This window comes from Fulmarus glacialis, unplaced genomic scaffold (genome assembly GCF_000690835.1).
Source record: "Fulmarus glacialis isolate BGI_N327 unplaced genomic scaffold, ASM69083v1 scaffold25337, whole genome shotgun sequence".
In the NCBI taxonomy this organism is placed as follows: domain Eukaryota; kingdom Metazoa; phylum Chordata; class Aves; order Procellariiformes; family Procellariidae; genus Fulmarus; species Fulmarus glacialis.
Genome location: NW_009221656.1, coordinates 1 through 16,093, shown reverse-complemented (window position 1 = coordinate 16,093; position 16,093 = coordinate 1). Strand labels below are relative to the sequence as shown.

General features: G+C 42.9%; 1 protein-coding gene across 1 annotated transcript; it reads right to left on the bottom strand.

The window, feature by feature from the left end:
* Positions 1-645: 645 nt before the first annotated feature.
* Positions 646-15,435, bottom strand: LOC104071020 (integrator complex subunit 4-like; the record flags this gene model as incomplete). The annotated part of the gene is made up of 9 exons (XM_009581199.1): positions 646-766; positions 1,493-1,636; positions 1,952-2,111; positions 4,994-5,053; positions 6,016-6,146; positions 9,068-9,148; positions 11,307-11,400; positions 14,387-14,544; positions 15,302-15,435. Coding segments are annotated over 9 exons (1,083 nt in total), but the record flags the coding sequence as incomplete, so codon positions are not given.
* Positions 15,436-16,093: the final 658 nt, after the last annotated feature.

Genomic DNA, 16,093 nt, shown 5'->3' with positions numbered 1-16,093 from the left:
GTGTGATGAACTGACCGCAACCCCCATTCGCCGTTCCCCTGTGCTGCTCACGGGGAGGAGGTAGAGAAATCGGGAGTGAAGTTGAGCCTGGGAAGAAGGGAGGGGTGGAGGGAAGATGTTTCTGAGATTTGGTTTTGTTTTTCATTATCCTGCTCTGATTTGATTGGTAATAAATTAAACTGATTTCCCCAAGTCGAGTCTGTTTTGCCCGTGACGGGCAAACTCTCCCTGTCCTTATCTTGACCCACAAGCCTTTCATTGTATTTTCTCTCCCCTCTCCAGCTGAGGAGGTGAGTGATAGAGCGGTTTTGGTGGGCACCCAGCGTCCAGCCAGGGTCAACCCACCACAAGCCCCCAGCGTGTAGCAAGCCCCTTCTCTCCAATGACAGCAGCCCCTCTAGTCACCTACGGAGCAGTAGTGCCCTGTCAACCAGGGAGACGTACCTGCTCAAAGGCTGCAAGAACAGAAATCTGAGCAACACTAAGGGTAGCATCAACAACAGCTGTAGACTCAAGGATCCTCAAAGCCCCCAAGACAGTGGGGATGTACGCCTTAAGTGCAGGAGACTGGGATCAAGCAGGACACACACTTATCTTAGAAAAGTGCAGCAACACAATCACATGAACTTGTATCATTAATGTTACCTGTCCAGGCTGTGTGTGACAGGTAAACCTGAGTTATCAGCCTGTGCCTTCCAGGACCAGGATTGCGAAAGTCAGCTGGTTTAGGATGGATTATCTGTGCTTGTCCATCTGGATATAATACCTATAGGAGGGGGGGGAAAAAAAAGGAAACAACTGAATGACAACTGGACTGAGGATTTGCACAGTGTGCGTTATTTTGGTGTTTTCTGTTTGAGTTCCGAAGGCAAGAAGGCATGCTTTATCTTGGAGCCAGGAGACTAGTTGCCCTAGATTTAATGGCCACACACTGGCCATTCAGACCCACAGCACAGGTGGAAAAAAAAAAATACACTGACATCAGCTTCTTCCTCTGCATTTTGAACAGAGGTTTTTGTTATTATACAGTGAACTTGCATATTTTACTTGGCAAGATACCACACCTACCTCTTTGGCTGCATCTGAAACTAGTGATTCAGCAGCAGGAAGAAAGTTAAGTTGTAAATACAGCATATTTCTGTATAGAACAGCTTCTTTTGCTCCTCCTTCTCCCACTACACAAGCTGGAAGTTCACCAGCATTTATTTGTGCTCATGTCCGTAACGTGCCCAGAGCGTGTGAAAGCAGAGGATAGTGTGAGTGGAACACGGAATGGCATCAAAGTGCTCAATGCAAACTCTCAGGAACTGTACGCAAGTCAACTCAGCGCACTATATACAAACCAGTTTCTGAATGTGTGGTCAAAACACAGCAATCCAACACTGTTACTAATAAAGTGTATAATTATTTGCAATTTAGAAGTATTGACATTCTTAAACAAACTCCCCCTAAGACGCAATCTTGTTTGTATTTATATCAAGCGACTGCTTACCTGAACTTTAACGGTTCCTTGGGGATCCTGCACGTGTTCCAGAGTTGCATCAACATCCAGTGCCACTACCAACCCCGATGTAAACCTCAGAGGATTATCAGATTCACCAGTAGGCTCAATGATATTTGCAGTAGCTCTATGGAGCTATTAAGGGCAAAGCAATTGGCAAAAATAAGGCAGGGAGAGGAAAGAAAAAAAGACAATCATTACTGTTCTTAACGGAGAAATTGTGCATGAACTGTGGATCCTTTCAGATACTGCCAGGAATTACTAAGTCTTCTGTATTTTTAGCAGTAGTCCTGAGGATGCTAGGTAAGAAGAAGAAAGCCTTTGAAGAAATAACACTCGGGACTGACCAAAAAACCTGAATCCTAAAAGCTTCATGGTATATTAGGAACTAGTCAAATGCTGAGACAGTCTGCAAGAATATTGCATTTTAATTCTCTGTGTTAAACTGACCTGCTCTGGAAGAGGAAGGTGGAGGAAGGTACTTTGTCGCAGCGTTGTCTGAAGAATTTTGACCACTTCCGAAGGCTTGGATGTCACGAGTCTGGGCATTAAGTCCAGCAATTTATCTACAAAACTGCCTTGCATATGTGGGAGCTCAGAGATGAAACATCTGTGTTAAGAATAAATTAAAAATCAAATACTTTTTTCAACAGTATTGTTATTTTCAGCGAGGCTACTTAATCCTTATATTTAGTTATTATGACAGAATTAGATATGTAGATTCCTGGTCTGATGCACGTCTCATACATAAGATAAGATGATTTTGGCTAGTTATGTTGGGACCACACCTCGTGCTCAAACTGACAACATCAAGGGCTATGCAGGAATCGCTTCTTAGGTCCTTCATAAATACATAGCCTAGCAGGCAAAGGAATTTGGATTCACAAAAAAGGATCTAGAAATGCTGAGGTGCTCACCAACACCACATTAATGAGAGCCAGATACTGTAGGGATTTGTCCGCTTAGACTGCATGCGCAGCTATAATGCTATGCAGATAGCAAAAGTGCTAAATAAATGAGACTACGGGCAATTCCACTACTCTGCATTCCGTCTCGATGTCTCAACAAAGAAACAGAGCTGGACGAAAGAGTCATTCCTACCACAGTTGCCTTGCAAACTTTTGAAATTGGTACTTCTCAGGGAAGACATACATATGTCTAATTCTTTATGCTGTGCACTTTCATCTGGCTAACTAAATAGCTGACTCATTACAGGTTCTAACATACCCACACACCCAATATGTGAGTTTGCTGCAGCAAAGTGTCCAGAATGGTTTTTCTCTACCAATATTTATAAGAGTATTATTTATTACATCTGAGGAGTGAAATTTTAATAGTAAACTACAATCACTAGCAGGGGAAAAAAAAAAAAGGCTAGTTCTAGAGGTCAAGAACAGAGAACAGAATCCATTCTATAGCTTGGGACAACAGCCTCTCACAAGCAGAGCATTTGGTATTTCTTGTTCTTTACAGAGAAGTAGAATTGGGCTACTACCCTACATCCTTGCAGGCAGAAGATGCTTCGTTAGACTGAGTCATTGATGGCTTCTCTGTTATTATCAGCAGCACTCCTGCTGTGTTTAGCAGTTTTGTAAGCCTCGTAAATACTCGTAAGCCTAGTAAATATTCATGCAATTTGGTGAAAAAAATGCACCATTTCTGTAGGTGAACAGCCTCTTGAACAACAGGCTCTCCTCCCCGCTTGTCAAGTCCGGTGTTGGGCTGTGTCTTCACCTACAGTTGAGTCTATAAAGCCTAGATAGGAATACCAGACATGCCCAAAACAGCTTCAGGTCCTAAAGCCCTAGAAGTGAGATTTTTTTTTTCAGGATCCTGGTGGTGTTCTACAAGAACTCATAATCCATAAACGGAAGCCTCTACCACCAGCTTGGCAAGGGTGGAGAAAAATCACTCTCTCCCCTGCACATGGTAGGAGGGCTGCGCAGGAATACACATCCTTGTGTTCCTATGACTGCTACTACACAGACAGCAAATTTCAACTACTCTGTCCTGGGATGCAGCTAAAATCTGGCACACTGAAGCTGCACAACCTAGACATGGGGATTTTACATGTCCGAGCATTTATAGGTGACCTTACAGCTAACTGACGAGATCTACCATCATCCTGTGTGCTGGTTTTGGCTGGGATAGAGTTAATTTTGTTTGTTGTAGCTAGTACAGGGCTGTATTTTGGATTTGTGCTGAAAACAGTGTTGATAATATAGCGATGTTTTTGTTACGGCTGAGAAGCACTTACACAGAATCAAGGCCTTTTCAGCTTCTCATGCTCTACCAACTGAGAAGGCTGGAGATACACAAGAAGCTGGGACAGGGCACAGCCAGCGTAGCTGACCCAAACTGGCCAATGGGATATTCCATACCATATGACATCATGCTCTGTAAATGAATTAGGGAAAAGCGGGCCGGGGGACCCGCTGCCTGGGGACTGGCTGGGCATCAGTTGGTTGGTGGTGAGCAATTGTTTTCCATTTGCATCACTTGTCTTTCTTGGGTTTTATTTCTCTCTCTTTTTGTTATCGTCCTTTTCATTAATTAATTATTATTATTACATTTTATTTCAATTAGCAAACTGTTCTTATCTCAGCCCAGAAGTGTTCTCCTTTTTACTCTTCCAATTCTCTCCCCCCTCCCACTGGCGGGGGAGCGAGCGAGCGGCTGTGTGATGTTTAGCTGCCTGCCGGGTTAAACCACTACATCCATATTCCCTTTTGTGGAACTCATCACTGCCTGCAGGAGTTACATTCCTGAGAAAAAGTGATGAGTTTTGCTGATCCTGAGATTCAGTGCAAAGAACAGATACAAAGCAAATGAACAGTTCTAGTCATTAGCTACCAAATAAGCTAAACATTAGGGAATGGGTAGATTTGGCTCCCTTTTCTCACCACTTAACCAGCCACAACTGCCAAGCATATGGATCACAAATAAATGGGAATTTAATCAGAACTAGAGACGGAATTCTGCTCAGCCAGCTCTGGATACCTATGTCTCTGGGCTAGCTATTCAATTCGCTTCTGAGTCGGCAGAAAAAACCTGGGCATCACTAATCTGACGTATTTTAGACATCTGTATTAGGATAAGATGAAAGAAGCACCTCTCCATTGAGCCGGGCGAGTGCTTCGTAAGCAGTGGTCTACAAAGCAAAGGTCAACACCTGGGCGAGATGACTCCCACTTGAGCATGTAGACAGTTCACTCACTCTCTCATTTACAGTTCAGAAATTTGTGATAAAGAAAAGGGAAATTCCCTTTTTTGTCATACTCCCAGGAAAGCTCTTCCACTGATCCCACATTTAGAAGGGAGTTTACTTCTTGCTTTATCATTATCTCGTGATAGCAGTCCCCGATGTAGGACAGTAACAGGGGGAGATGCGAAGAGATGAAAAACACACGGAATATTCCCTGATGACAATATTCCCTGGTCCCAATGACGGGACTTTCTAACATAAAGTGAAGAAGCAACAGAGTTTCTCACCTCTGAAAGGAATCCACTTCCTGTAGGAATTTTTCACACATCCCAAAAAGGGGTTCTACTCTGTAAAGAAGATAACATTCCTTGGTTTAGTTTTGAATAAAGAAAATTGGCTCTATGGTTACAAACATTTAGGTGTTTTGGAATCCGGTTCAAGCTCCTAAAAACTAAAAGATCCTACACTGTTAAGGCCAGAACGGTGTTCCCCACAAGAGAAAAAAAAAAAATTAGTTGCCATCTTCCTCCCCACATCCATACCCCCTCCCACAAAAAAATCATTTGCATAAGGCACTAATTAAGGTCCCAAAGCCACTGCTAGAAAAATATTTAACTGTCCACCTACAAAACAAGAGGTTAAGAGGCAAATATAATATGGACCTCTATGGCAACACAGTAAATTGATGGCAACAAACTCGAAACAAAAGTAAACAAATTAGGATACTAACCACCTTGCTCTAACTCCACCAAATGAAGTTCTAATTCTACAGCCACCCAAACCCTATGTGTAACTTCATTGACCTCAACAGCCAAAACGAACCACACAGAGCCTCTCGTGTTACCTAAGCCACACATACACGAGTATTTTGTGTCCGAGTCACACAAACATTAGTTGCAGATCAGTCAAAAAGACAATTTTTTTCTGATGCTAAAAACTCGGCAACTAATACTTAATGAAGCAAACACAATTATGCATTCTTTGATACATGACTTTCCCTCATTTAAATGGGTCCCAAATATCAACTCTAAGACACACTCTACTATGTTTTTAACCTATTTATATGTTCACAGCTGAGAGAACTCAACCCCCTAAACATGTCTTCCTAATAATTTTGTCATCTAATTTAGTATTGTGCCACACTACAGCTACACCAAAGGCAAAAGGCGGCTCTTCATGCTGAAGTAGTTTAGCAAATGGTTATTGGCATGTCGTGATGTTTTGTGTGTCTAATTCATCCTTGCTGGTTTTTTAAACAAAGCTTGAGGAAACTAAGCTTACAGTTAACCCTAAGAAGGGTCATCCTTACCCTCTAGTGGTACGCGCAGTCACTATAAGCTGTAACGCCTTCGCTTGCAGTCTCATGTGATGAATAATGACCACTTGTCTACTTTCCACACCACTGTACATGAACTCCATTTTATAAGTTTCTTCCAAGATCTGTCAGACAGACACCACAGGGGTAACAAACCATCAGCCTCTGTTAAACTCTTGTACAAGCATGATCACAAGATTCTGGTATTTCTCCTCATGCTGAGGAACTCGTTAATCCACAAGTCTCATTCTTCTGGTGAAATTCTTCACAGCGTAAAGTGGTTCCTAATACTAAAAGGTTATCTTGGCTCTATTAAAGAAACAATTCATGAAACTTGGCCTGAAATCAAGCACTCCCTCCATCGGCGGTCTATCTTTTGACATTGCATTTTAGACATTGCATTTTGACATTGCATTTTAGATTTCAAGGGGTAGAGCACGCACCGACTCCCACTGGCTACTCTGGAATACAAAAACGTGAGCAGCACAACAGAGCAACCTCAGCGGTCCTGCTCAGGTTTACATTTTTGGAGCTATATTTGCCAAAGTTCTCTTGGAAACAACTTTACATTCAACAATGCTTCACGTACTGCAGCAAAAGATAGGAGCTATGACAAGATAAGTATCTTTCTGGGTTATTTTAGATACATGGTTAAAAGCTTAGACAGCACATTGCACAGTTTTACTCATCGTACTTTATCTGTCGAATAGATGGGCTTAAGTAGACAAGTACTCAAATTAACACAGTTGAGTTCAGTATGACTGTACACAAACCAAGAACTTGGAAGTTACTTAATAGGAAATACTCCCTCACTTTGCGTTGATGGGAAGTATTCTACATTCACAATCAGAACAGATAAAACTTCCCAGGGGGTTCACATGCTACTGAGAAGGGCACCCAAGACAGACAGTTCAATTAGAGAAGATTTTAAAAGCTGATAGGCTTTTGTTTCCACTATCCCTGGGGACAGCTGTCAACAGCATAGAAGGTTTTGATGCACAGCAGTACCTGCCTCTTATTACATCTTAATTAACTAAAGACTCAAAATGTCAGCATAGTTTCCCAGCAGATCCATGAACTTACTATTACCCTTGATTCGTTTCCAGATGATTTAATAGCTTGCTTTCTCCTTTACCTTTTCTTAGTGCTTAGCTTCAGTTTTTCCAGCATCAGATTATTTATACATCACCAAATCAGAAAAACTCAGGTTGGGTGGGACCTCTGTAGGTCATCTAGCCTGGTCCCCTGCTCAGAGCAGGTCTAATTAGATCCAATTACTCAGGGCCATATCAAGCTGTGAACACTTCCAAGGATGGAGAACCCCCCCACCTCTCTGGGCAACCTGTTCCAGTATTTAATCTCCCTTAGAGTTTTTTTTTTTTCCCCCTTGTATCTAATCACAATTTCTCATATTCCAACTTGTGTCCATTGTGTCTTGTCCAGAGCAGTCTGGATCCGTGCTCCAGCCCCTGACCACCTTGATGACCCTCTGCTGAACTTGCCCCAGTTTGTCAGCATCTTCTTTCTACCGGGGAAGCCGAAACACAACAAAGCCCTCCAGATGGGATCTCCCCAGAGCTGAATAGAGGGGAAGGATCACTTCTCCAGACCTGCTGGCTGCACTCTAGCCCAGGATGCAGTTGGCCTTCTTTACTGCCTCGTGTTCAACGTGTTGTCCACCAGGATCCCCATGCTGAACATCATGAAGTTCCCCCATGCTGAGCATTATGAGGTTCCTGTTATCCCACTTCCCCAGCCTGTCCAGACCAGCCTGAACAGCAGTCATGCCCTCCAGCACATCAACTGGCTCCTCAGTTTGGAGGAGCCTTATCACCCACTTACTCAGCCAGAATCCTGCTAGTTTGGTGAAAAGGAAGTGATGGGAGACTGCGTAAAAGGCTTTGACTAAAGTCAAGGGGTATGACATCCACTTCCCCTTGTCCACAGCACCAGTCCCCTCATCATAGAGAGCAATGATGTTGGTCAGGCATAATTTCACAGATTCATAGAATAGTTTGGGTTGGAAGGGACCTTTAAAGACCATCTAGTCCAACCCCCCTGCTGTGGACAGGGACATCTTCAACTAGATCAGGTTGCTCAGAGTCCTGTCCAACCCGACCTGGAATGTTTCCAAGGATGAGGCATCTACCTCTCTGGGCAACCTGTGCCAGTGTTTCACCACCCTCATCGTAAAAAATTTCTTCTTTATATCTAGTCTGAATCTCCCCTCTTTTAGTTTAAAACCATTCCCCCTTGTCCTGTCGCAACAGGCCCTGCTAACAAGTCTGTCCCCATCTTTCTTATAAGCCCCCTTTAAGTATTGAAAGGCCACAATAAGGTCTCCCAGAGCCTTCTCTCCTCCAGCCTAAACAACCCCAACTCTCTCAGCCTTTCCTTATAGCAGAGGTGTTCCAGCCCTCTGATCATTTTTGTGGCCTCCTCTGGACCTGCTGCCACAGGTCCATGTCTTTCCTGTGCTGAGGGCTCCGGAGCTGGACGCAGCACTGCAGGGGGGGTCTCACCAGAGCAGAGCAGAGGGGCAGAATCACCTCCCTTGGCCTGCTGGCCACGCTTCTTGTGATGCGGCCCAGGACACGGTTGGCTTTCTGGGCTGCGAGCGCACATGTCCAGCTCATGTCCAGCTTTTCATCCACCAGTACCCCCAGTCTGCCCTTGGGAAATGCATTTGGGCTGTTCCCAATCACCTTGTTGACCTTCACTTGTTTAGAAATGGCTTTTAAGAGGAGTTGGTCCATAACCTTCCCCAGGAGTGAGGTGAGGCCAAGCAGCCCACAGTTTTCTGGATCTTCCTTCTTGCTCTTCTGGAAGACGGGTGTGATGTTTGCGTTTTTACAGTTGTCATGAACCTCCACCACTCGTCACTCATCTTTTGAAGATGAGAGAAATTACTCCACTTTGGGGAACTAAGATTTACTTGGACAGACTACAGCAGTGGAAGGTCAGAAGCATATTATTATTGCACGGCCAAGGAAGGGCTCGTATCCGAGGACTTGCCTCCACACAGACCCAGCTACTTCTACCTCACCTGTTTTGCTGCAGCAGATGCTAACGCGTTCTGTTTCAGGTAGAGAGGAGCTGCCACATTCCACAGCTTCTCCTGCAAGGCCTACAGAAGAAAACCATGAAATGATGATAAATACCCAGTTCAGTCTAAACATTATAATGCTGTGCTAGATGGACTTGGGAGCAGGAAGATGCCCTGTCTCTTGGCTGTACACCAGCAGGTTGGTTGAAAAAGCAGGCCAAAGTTTTCTTTTGTGCTTTTAAATACAACACAGAGAACCAAGGCCTCCAAAATATGTACTGTTCTATAACTACACAGAGAGACCTAAAAAACTATAGAATATAAAACAGAAATTGAGAATAATATTAACAAAACTATGGCTCAGCCAGTCTCGAATTCAAACTCTTCAGTACTTTTTAAGGAGAACTTTATGCAGAATGAAGTCACTTATTAGAAAAAAAATAGCGCACTGCTTCATTACCTCCCTGAGACCAAGACCAGGGGAATCTCAGGTTGCAGGCAGAAAGTGGAAACAATAACTGTCCCTAGAAATACACCTACACAGTCATATTTCTGAACTTTCCTGTTGACAGTCTACACCCCACCAAAGGTCCTGGAGTTACTAAGAATACTGAGTGTAAATCAGCTACCGATATCATATTAAAAAAAAAACCAAGCACCCAACCACACCCTATTTGCTTTTCGATTTATGTTTAAAAAAATTATGAAAGCTTGACTAGAATTTATATCACTGCTTCCTTTTTGAAGCTACTTGTCCTTAGATACAACTATACACAAAGCTGGCTGTAGCCAAAGCTCAAGAACATACAGACTACATCCTTCACCGAGGCTGGCCTCAGAATCCCAGCTAACTACCCCTAAAATCACACGGTATGTAGAGCCTTTAAAGGTCTGGAAACTTTTGAGCCTCAAGAGGCTGAGAAATGAAGCTACTTTTTCCCCCCAACAGCTTCTTTCTGTTGGGGAAAGAAGCAATTGGAAAGAAATCTACTGAAAAGAGCTGCTCTGACATTGAGGTTCTCTCTGCCATATCAGAATTTCTAATTGTATGATATTAAGAGTTACTTTTCATTTCAGCCACATTACTGACTCCTCTACATCACTGATGTACTCTCTGTTCTACAGCTCCAGCCAAGCACGGCTGGTGCAGCGTTTACCCCCTTCTTCCAAACAGAGCACTCCTCTTTGCCAGATAGACAAGCCATTGTTCTCTCAGCTAACCTACGCTGGCTCACTCCAGCCAAACCCTGGAGAAGGGTAACAAAGCCACCTCCAAATGCTGGTCCTCTGCCTGGATAGCACATTTTGCTTTGGAAAAAGTTTTGGATTTAGCTAGGAATGTACTGAACTGTAACACCGCTCACCTAAAATACCCTCTTTGGGTGATAAATGTATTCCAAAGATTTGAGGGCTGCCATGAGATACGCCAACTGGCAGCCATGCATTTAGCGAAGAAACTGAAATCCCTTCTTGGTTTTACATAACAAAGCTTTTATTGAGTCCCTTCTGGAAACCTGTTTGTTGCTTACTTTAGTTCTTGCTTTACATGTGTATAAATTACATTCAAACACCAAAAGAACGCCAGGAGACTAACCTAAATACTATTGCCAGTTGATAGCTTGAGAAGGGAAGCAAAAAATTAGTTCCTATTTATGGCAAGAAGCTGACTTTTAAAAGGGTTGTGCCATGGTGTCGAAGTAACCACTTCATCTGCTAATACCAAACAGATAGGTCATTCCAGCACTGTAAAAGAAAGCATGACTGATATTCTGCTCAAGCAAGTCTAAAGAATTCCTTTGGCACTGGTGCCAAAAAAGCTGTCTACAAAACATTGTCTATAAAAACTCTGCTTATAGCAGCAGTTTAGCAAAAAGCATTCCAGTGGCCGCTAGCAAAGAAAAGTTACTCTCGTAACATAAAAGGCTACAGAGTAGTTGCCTCCATTGTGATTTCTGTCAGAAAATAAAGTCTGCACTGGCAAAATGCACATGAACCAACATCAGCCCTAGGTACAACAGCAGAGATCTGCACTGGTGTACTCATTGGCAAAGTTACTGCATAAATTATTTGCCACAGAAGGGAAGCAGTAATATCAGAAATCCATGGAACCTGCGCTTTCATCATACATCAGCGCAAACATCACTTTTCAGCACTTTCACCAAAACATGAAAGTGCACGGCTAAGATGGACTGGGGGCATCTTTGAAGAACAGCCCAAAAAAACCCAGATGAAGTCAAACCTTGATGAGGAGCAGCTGACACTGAAGGTAAGTTGCAGTGAAATCTGCCATCCCTGCCAGTTCTGACTGCAGTTCTCCAAGCCTCTGAAGATCACTGAAGCATGCGGAAAAAAAAAGGAAAAAAAAACCATTAACCTAAATGCACTCAGAACGCAGCAACAGCAACAACGAAGCCAAGTTCTGACTGCAGTTCTCCAAGCCTCTGAAGATCACTGAAGCATGCGGAAAAAAAAAGGAAAAAAAACCATTAACCTAAACGCACTCAGAACGCAGCAACAGCAACGACGAAGCCAGCTATTTCTGCATCTTGCTTTTTCTTATCCTTAGAACGAGCACCAGAAACAATAGCAAAACACGCACTACAAAACAGTTTGCACCTTGAGACTTGGCATCTCCTTTCTTCCTGGAGGCTGACATGAGCACAGCAGTGGAAGCAGTAAGTCTGTCAACCCACATTACTCCGCAGCCCTATGGGAACCATACAGCGTAGCAATTCCAGATTTAACTTAAAACACTCCAGACTTCTACAGCAGCTAACGACCCATTTGTGTTACACTGCTGGGAAATCTAACTATTCATGTTGCCTAGGAAAGGTTGTTTGGAACATGTCGGGCTCACGCAACCAAGCATATTTGAAATATAGCTGCCTTTTTAAAACAAGCTGAAATCTGAGGTACTGATATTTGCCGAAGTAGCTGTTGTGTGCTGTCTGGTCTAAGTATTTCTTGTAAATCATACAGCAATACAAGTAGCTTTTAACTTCACAGAAAAAAAAAAGATAGTTAATGGAACCCAAAAAGGCTTTAGTTCTCTACTCTTAGACAAGTTTTAAAATCAAAAGTGTGTATTAAGAAAAAAAACAAACTCATTTTTTGTGATAGAACCGAAAATAGGTTGGATGATGTGGATTCAACATCTCTGTTCTTCTCTGTATTTTGCTTTGATCCAAAGTGTACTAAAATTGTCACTCTACTTCCATGTTTCCTACGATATTATTAAAAAAAATGTTTTTTCTTCAGATGACCCTTTCCTTTTGTTTATTTCAGATATATCTTTGCATTTATGATGCAATTCTGAAACTTTGACTCTGCCAAACTAGAAGGTTGCTGAGCACTGACACATTCAAAAACATCCAGGAGATTACCCATATAATTGGCAGCCAAAGAAAATCTCTCCCAAACAGAGGAGCTGTGCCTTCTTTCAATGCAACAACAGTAGAGCCAGCCTGAGCCCTACATAGTGACTCCATTTAATCTTTTCCCAGAGAGAAAAGAAGAGATTCCTGGGTGCTTAATTCCCATGTCATACTTAATGCATCACAACACACTAATGGGGAACAGGATGTCATCCCTCAGCTAACAGCTAGGCAGATATTCTGTTTCCCAGTCTTCTACGGTTCCCAATTCCACTAATTCTATTTCCTTACAAATCTTAAACAGATTTCAACATCCCTGCAAGACAAAAAAAATTCCTGTTGTATAGATGGAGAAACTAAACCACAAAGACCAATTTGCTAAAAAGCCTGTCTTGCAGTTTCAGCTGCAGAGCCTGGGGGAAGAGTGTCAGTCTTGAGCGTGGTTAGAAATGTAAGTCCCAAGTAGACACCAGCTCCATGAGGTCTGCTCTACTTCCCCTGATGACAATAATGATAAAGGAGGAGGGGGTTATGTCCCACCGCAGAATTCACTGCTGTGAGCTTCTTCTATCCCTCTCCTCTCAGCAACCAAACTGTTGGTGCAAGAAACTCTTGCCCTCTGCAAGAGTTTAACACTTTTTTTTTGGTTTTGTCTTAAATCCTCCCTTCTCTTAAGACTGGAAAACAGCAGCTGGTTTAGTATGGTTCCTGGGTGGTGATCCCAGCAGGAAAAAAGCCAAGCTAATAATTTCCATCAACTCCAAAGCATTACTGTCCTTTACTGCATATAAGTACACACAGAGCCATCTCCAACATGATTCCTACACTCAAAATTGAAAACATTCAGAGTCTGCGAGGTTACCAGACCTTCATCGTGCCTGTAAGATTCTGGATGCTCTGCCAAGAGATCACCTGTTTCAAGTGTTTAGTGCATTAAATGCTTTGAGACTATGTTTTAGGCTGCACACAGTAGCTTCAAAACAGCTGAAGACAAACATATAGTTTTCACAGTTGGGTTTTTAGTGAGGAGCACACTGTTTATTCTCCACTGCAGGTGGGTGTGAAAGCGATTTACAGCTACACATACAGAAGAGGCAGCTATTTTGAAGGAAGGGAAAAAATAAAGCTTTTTGGAATTCCATATTCCAAACAAAGCATTTTAGATTGTTTTTCTAATTCTCACAATAAAGCTCTTTTTCTCTTTCCAAGCAGAGGAATCATATTGAAAGGATCCTTTTCAAGTGTTTTGTTTGTGTAAATCAGTCCAGAGATGAAATGGAAGAGGCAGCATAAAAGCCACATTCAGAAGCCATACCGTACACCCTTATCTACACAACAGCAGACAGCAACATGCAATAATATTGTCTGTTCCAGAAAAATCTCTGATTTTCTGATGAAGAATGCCAAAGTCCTTTATAAGCGGGACTGGCGCTAAGAACCCAACAAAGCACCAGAAGCAGGTCCTCTTGTGCTGAATGGAAGGCCGCAGGATGTGGAAACTGGAAGAGCCAAGGGGACAACCTCTCTCTTCCCACACAAACGAAACAAAAACCGCTGTGCACATATATTAAAAATAACACGATCAAAATGAGGGACTCATAGAGGGACAGAGAACACAAGGCTGTCATCCATAAAAACTGGAAGTGTATTTTACCATAAGAGAACAGTCCAAGAGCACCCTTACCTCACTCTTACCATGCTCTGAAAAGATAATCCCTCAAAACACAAGCTGATTATTCAGTGGGGTGGAGCCAGAGCTGAGACCATCAGTTTTGTTTCAAACAGGCCATGAATGCCGTTTTATCACAATGCTCTCTAGAAGAAGGCTCAGACTAAGTGCCCGATGGCGAAGTACAACACAGATATTCAGAAGCAAAGCACCTGTTTCAGAGAAACTGGGAATCCTAACCAATCTTCCCATGAACAGGTCAGCTTGCCACCTTACCGGATGGTAAATTCCAGCAGCTCCTGTATGCCCTGCGGGTCAAGGTGCTGAAGGTTGTAAACTCTCTCCAGGCTCTGATGCAAGAACTGCTGGGAAGGATCTTCATGTGGTGTAATACTGGGAGAGACAGGGGAGGACACCAGCTTTCTACCTGGCAACTAAGCAAGAAGAAACACATGCATACAGAAAAGTCTAACACAAGTAACAACACTGCAAAATGCTGCCGCATTATTTAACAACTACCAATTGAGAGCTCTGATTTAGTTCTCAAATTCAAAACTTATATCAAGGATTTCAAGTCTACATCTTTTATCTTTCTTAGTTAATACTCTCCATTTTATAATCCACTTGCAGCTAGACATCTTCAGGTTAAACTTCAACATCCCTTTGAGGGAAACATCTTTCTCATCTACTGTGACACCATGAAGTCAAGGGAAGTCCAAGACCACGCCAATGGCTATTCATTTTTTGAGCTGTAGTAAGACTTACAACCAACCTGTACTTCCATGCAGGAAAAACATGCTCCAAAGCAGCAAGGAACACATCTCACCCATGAGTAAACCATTTAGGTAGGACACAAGTCAAATGTTGGAAGATCTGCGAAGGCTAAGCTCCCCTTCCCCACAGAGTCAGAGCTACAGAAAACTCCCAGGACTCCTGCCCTCCTAGTATTTTGTTTCCTAACCAGCAAACCATGTGCTATTCCCACCTGATATTAATAATGTTATTATTCTCCCACATTTTTGTAACAATTTATATTTGGCTCTCCTTACTTAATGTACATTTCAATATCTAATCGGTTGGTGCTTGGGAGAAAAAACTTCTAGAATTGAAGCGTTACACACAGACAGACATGGAAGAGACCACCAATATTCATAAGAGCGGCAAAGTGCAAACCAAAGTGGTTCAACTTACTCTTAATGGAGGGACCAGATGAGAGAGACTGTCCCGAAGATAGGCGTAATGTCTGAATGTATGATCAGAGAACAGGGCGGGCATTGTTGGGCAACTTTTAGCAGCGTTAAAAATCAGAACCAGAACAGCAATGTCTATTGAAATGGATTGTTAAAGAAAAACAAACAACAGCAAGAAATGCTCCTTGGGGACGGCAAGTTAAAACAACAACTCCACAACCCTTCCTTTGCTGGAGATTGTTTAGGAAGTTCTTTACAGTTGGAGAACGCTGAGCAAAACCCAAAGAGGCAGCTGTCTCAGCAGATGAAAACAAAGTACAAAGCGCAAACATTACAGGATGGGCCATATTGGAGGAAGGATGTTACTGCCAACGTGGTATGGCTCAGAGGCAACACAAAGGATAGGAGCCAGGGATTATACATGCAGAACATGCTCACTACGTGGAGTTTCACTCTTCCACAACGCTTACCAGTTTGGTACCCAACACCATCTAAAATTAAACATTTACCTCTGAGTCTTTGAACATTGCTGCATTTCCTATGATGTCCTGAAAAACATCCCTCTTACACAAACTTAAAACAAACCGAAGAATCAAACACGGGAAGATGATTCTGGAACAGAGAAAACATTTTCACAGTCTGAGAGCCTGAGAAACACAGAGGGCAGCCACAGGCTTTAATCAGTTAGCCCAAAGGCTGGGGCACTCGCCTGCAACAGGGCTGGCCCCAAGCATAAGATCTCTAACAGGAGAGCGTGAAAGGATCTCGATGCAAAGCTTATGATCGTCTGGGC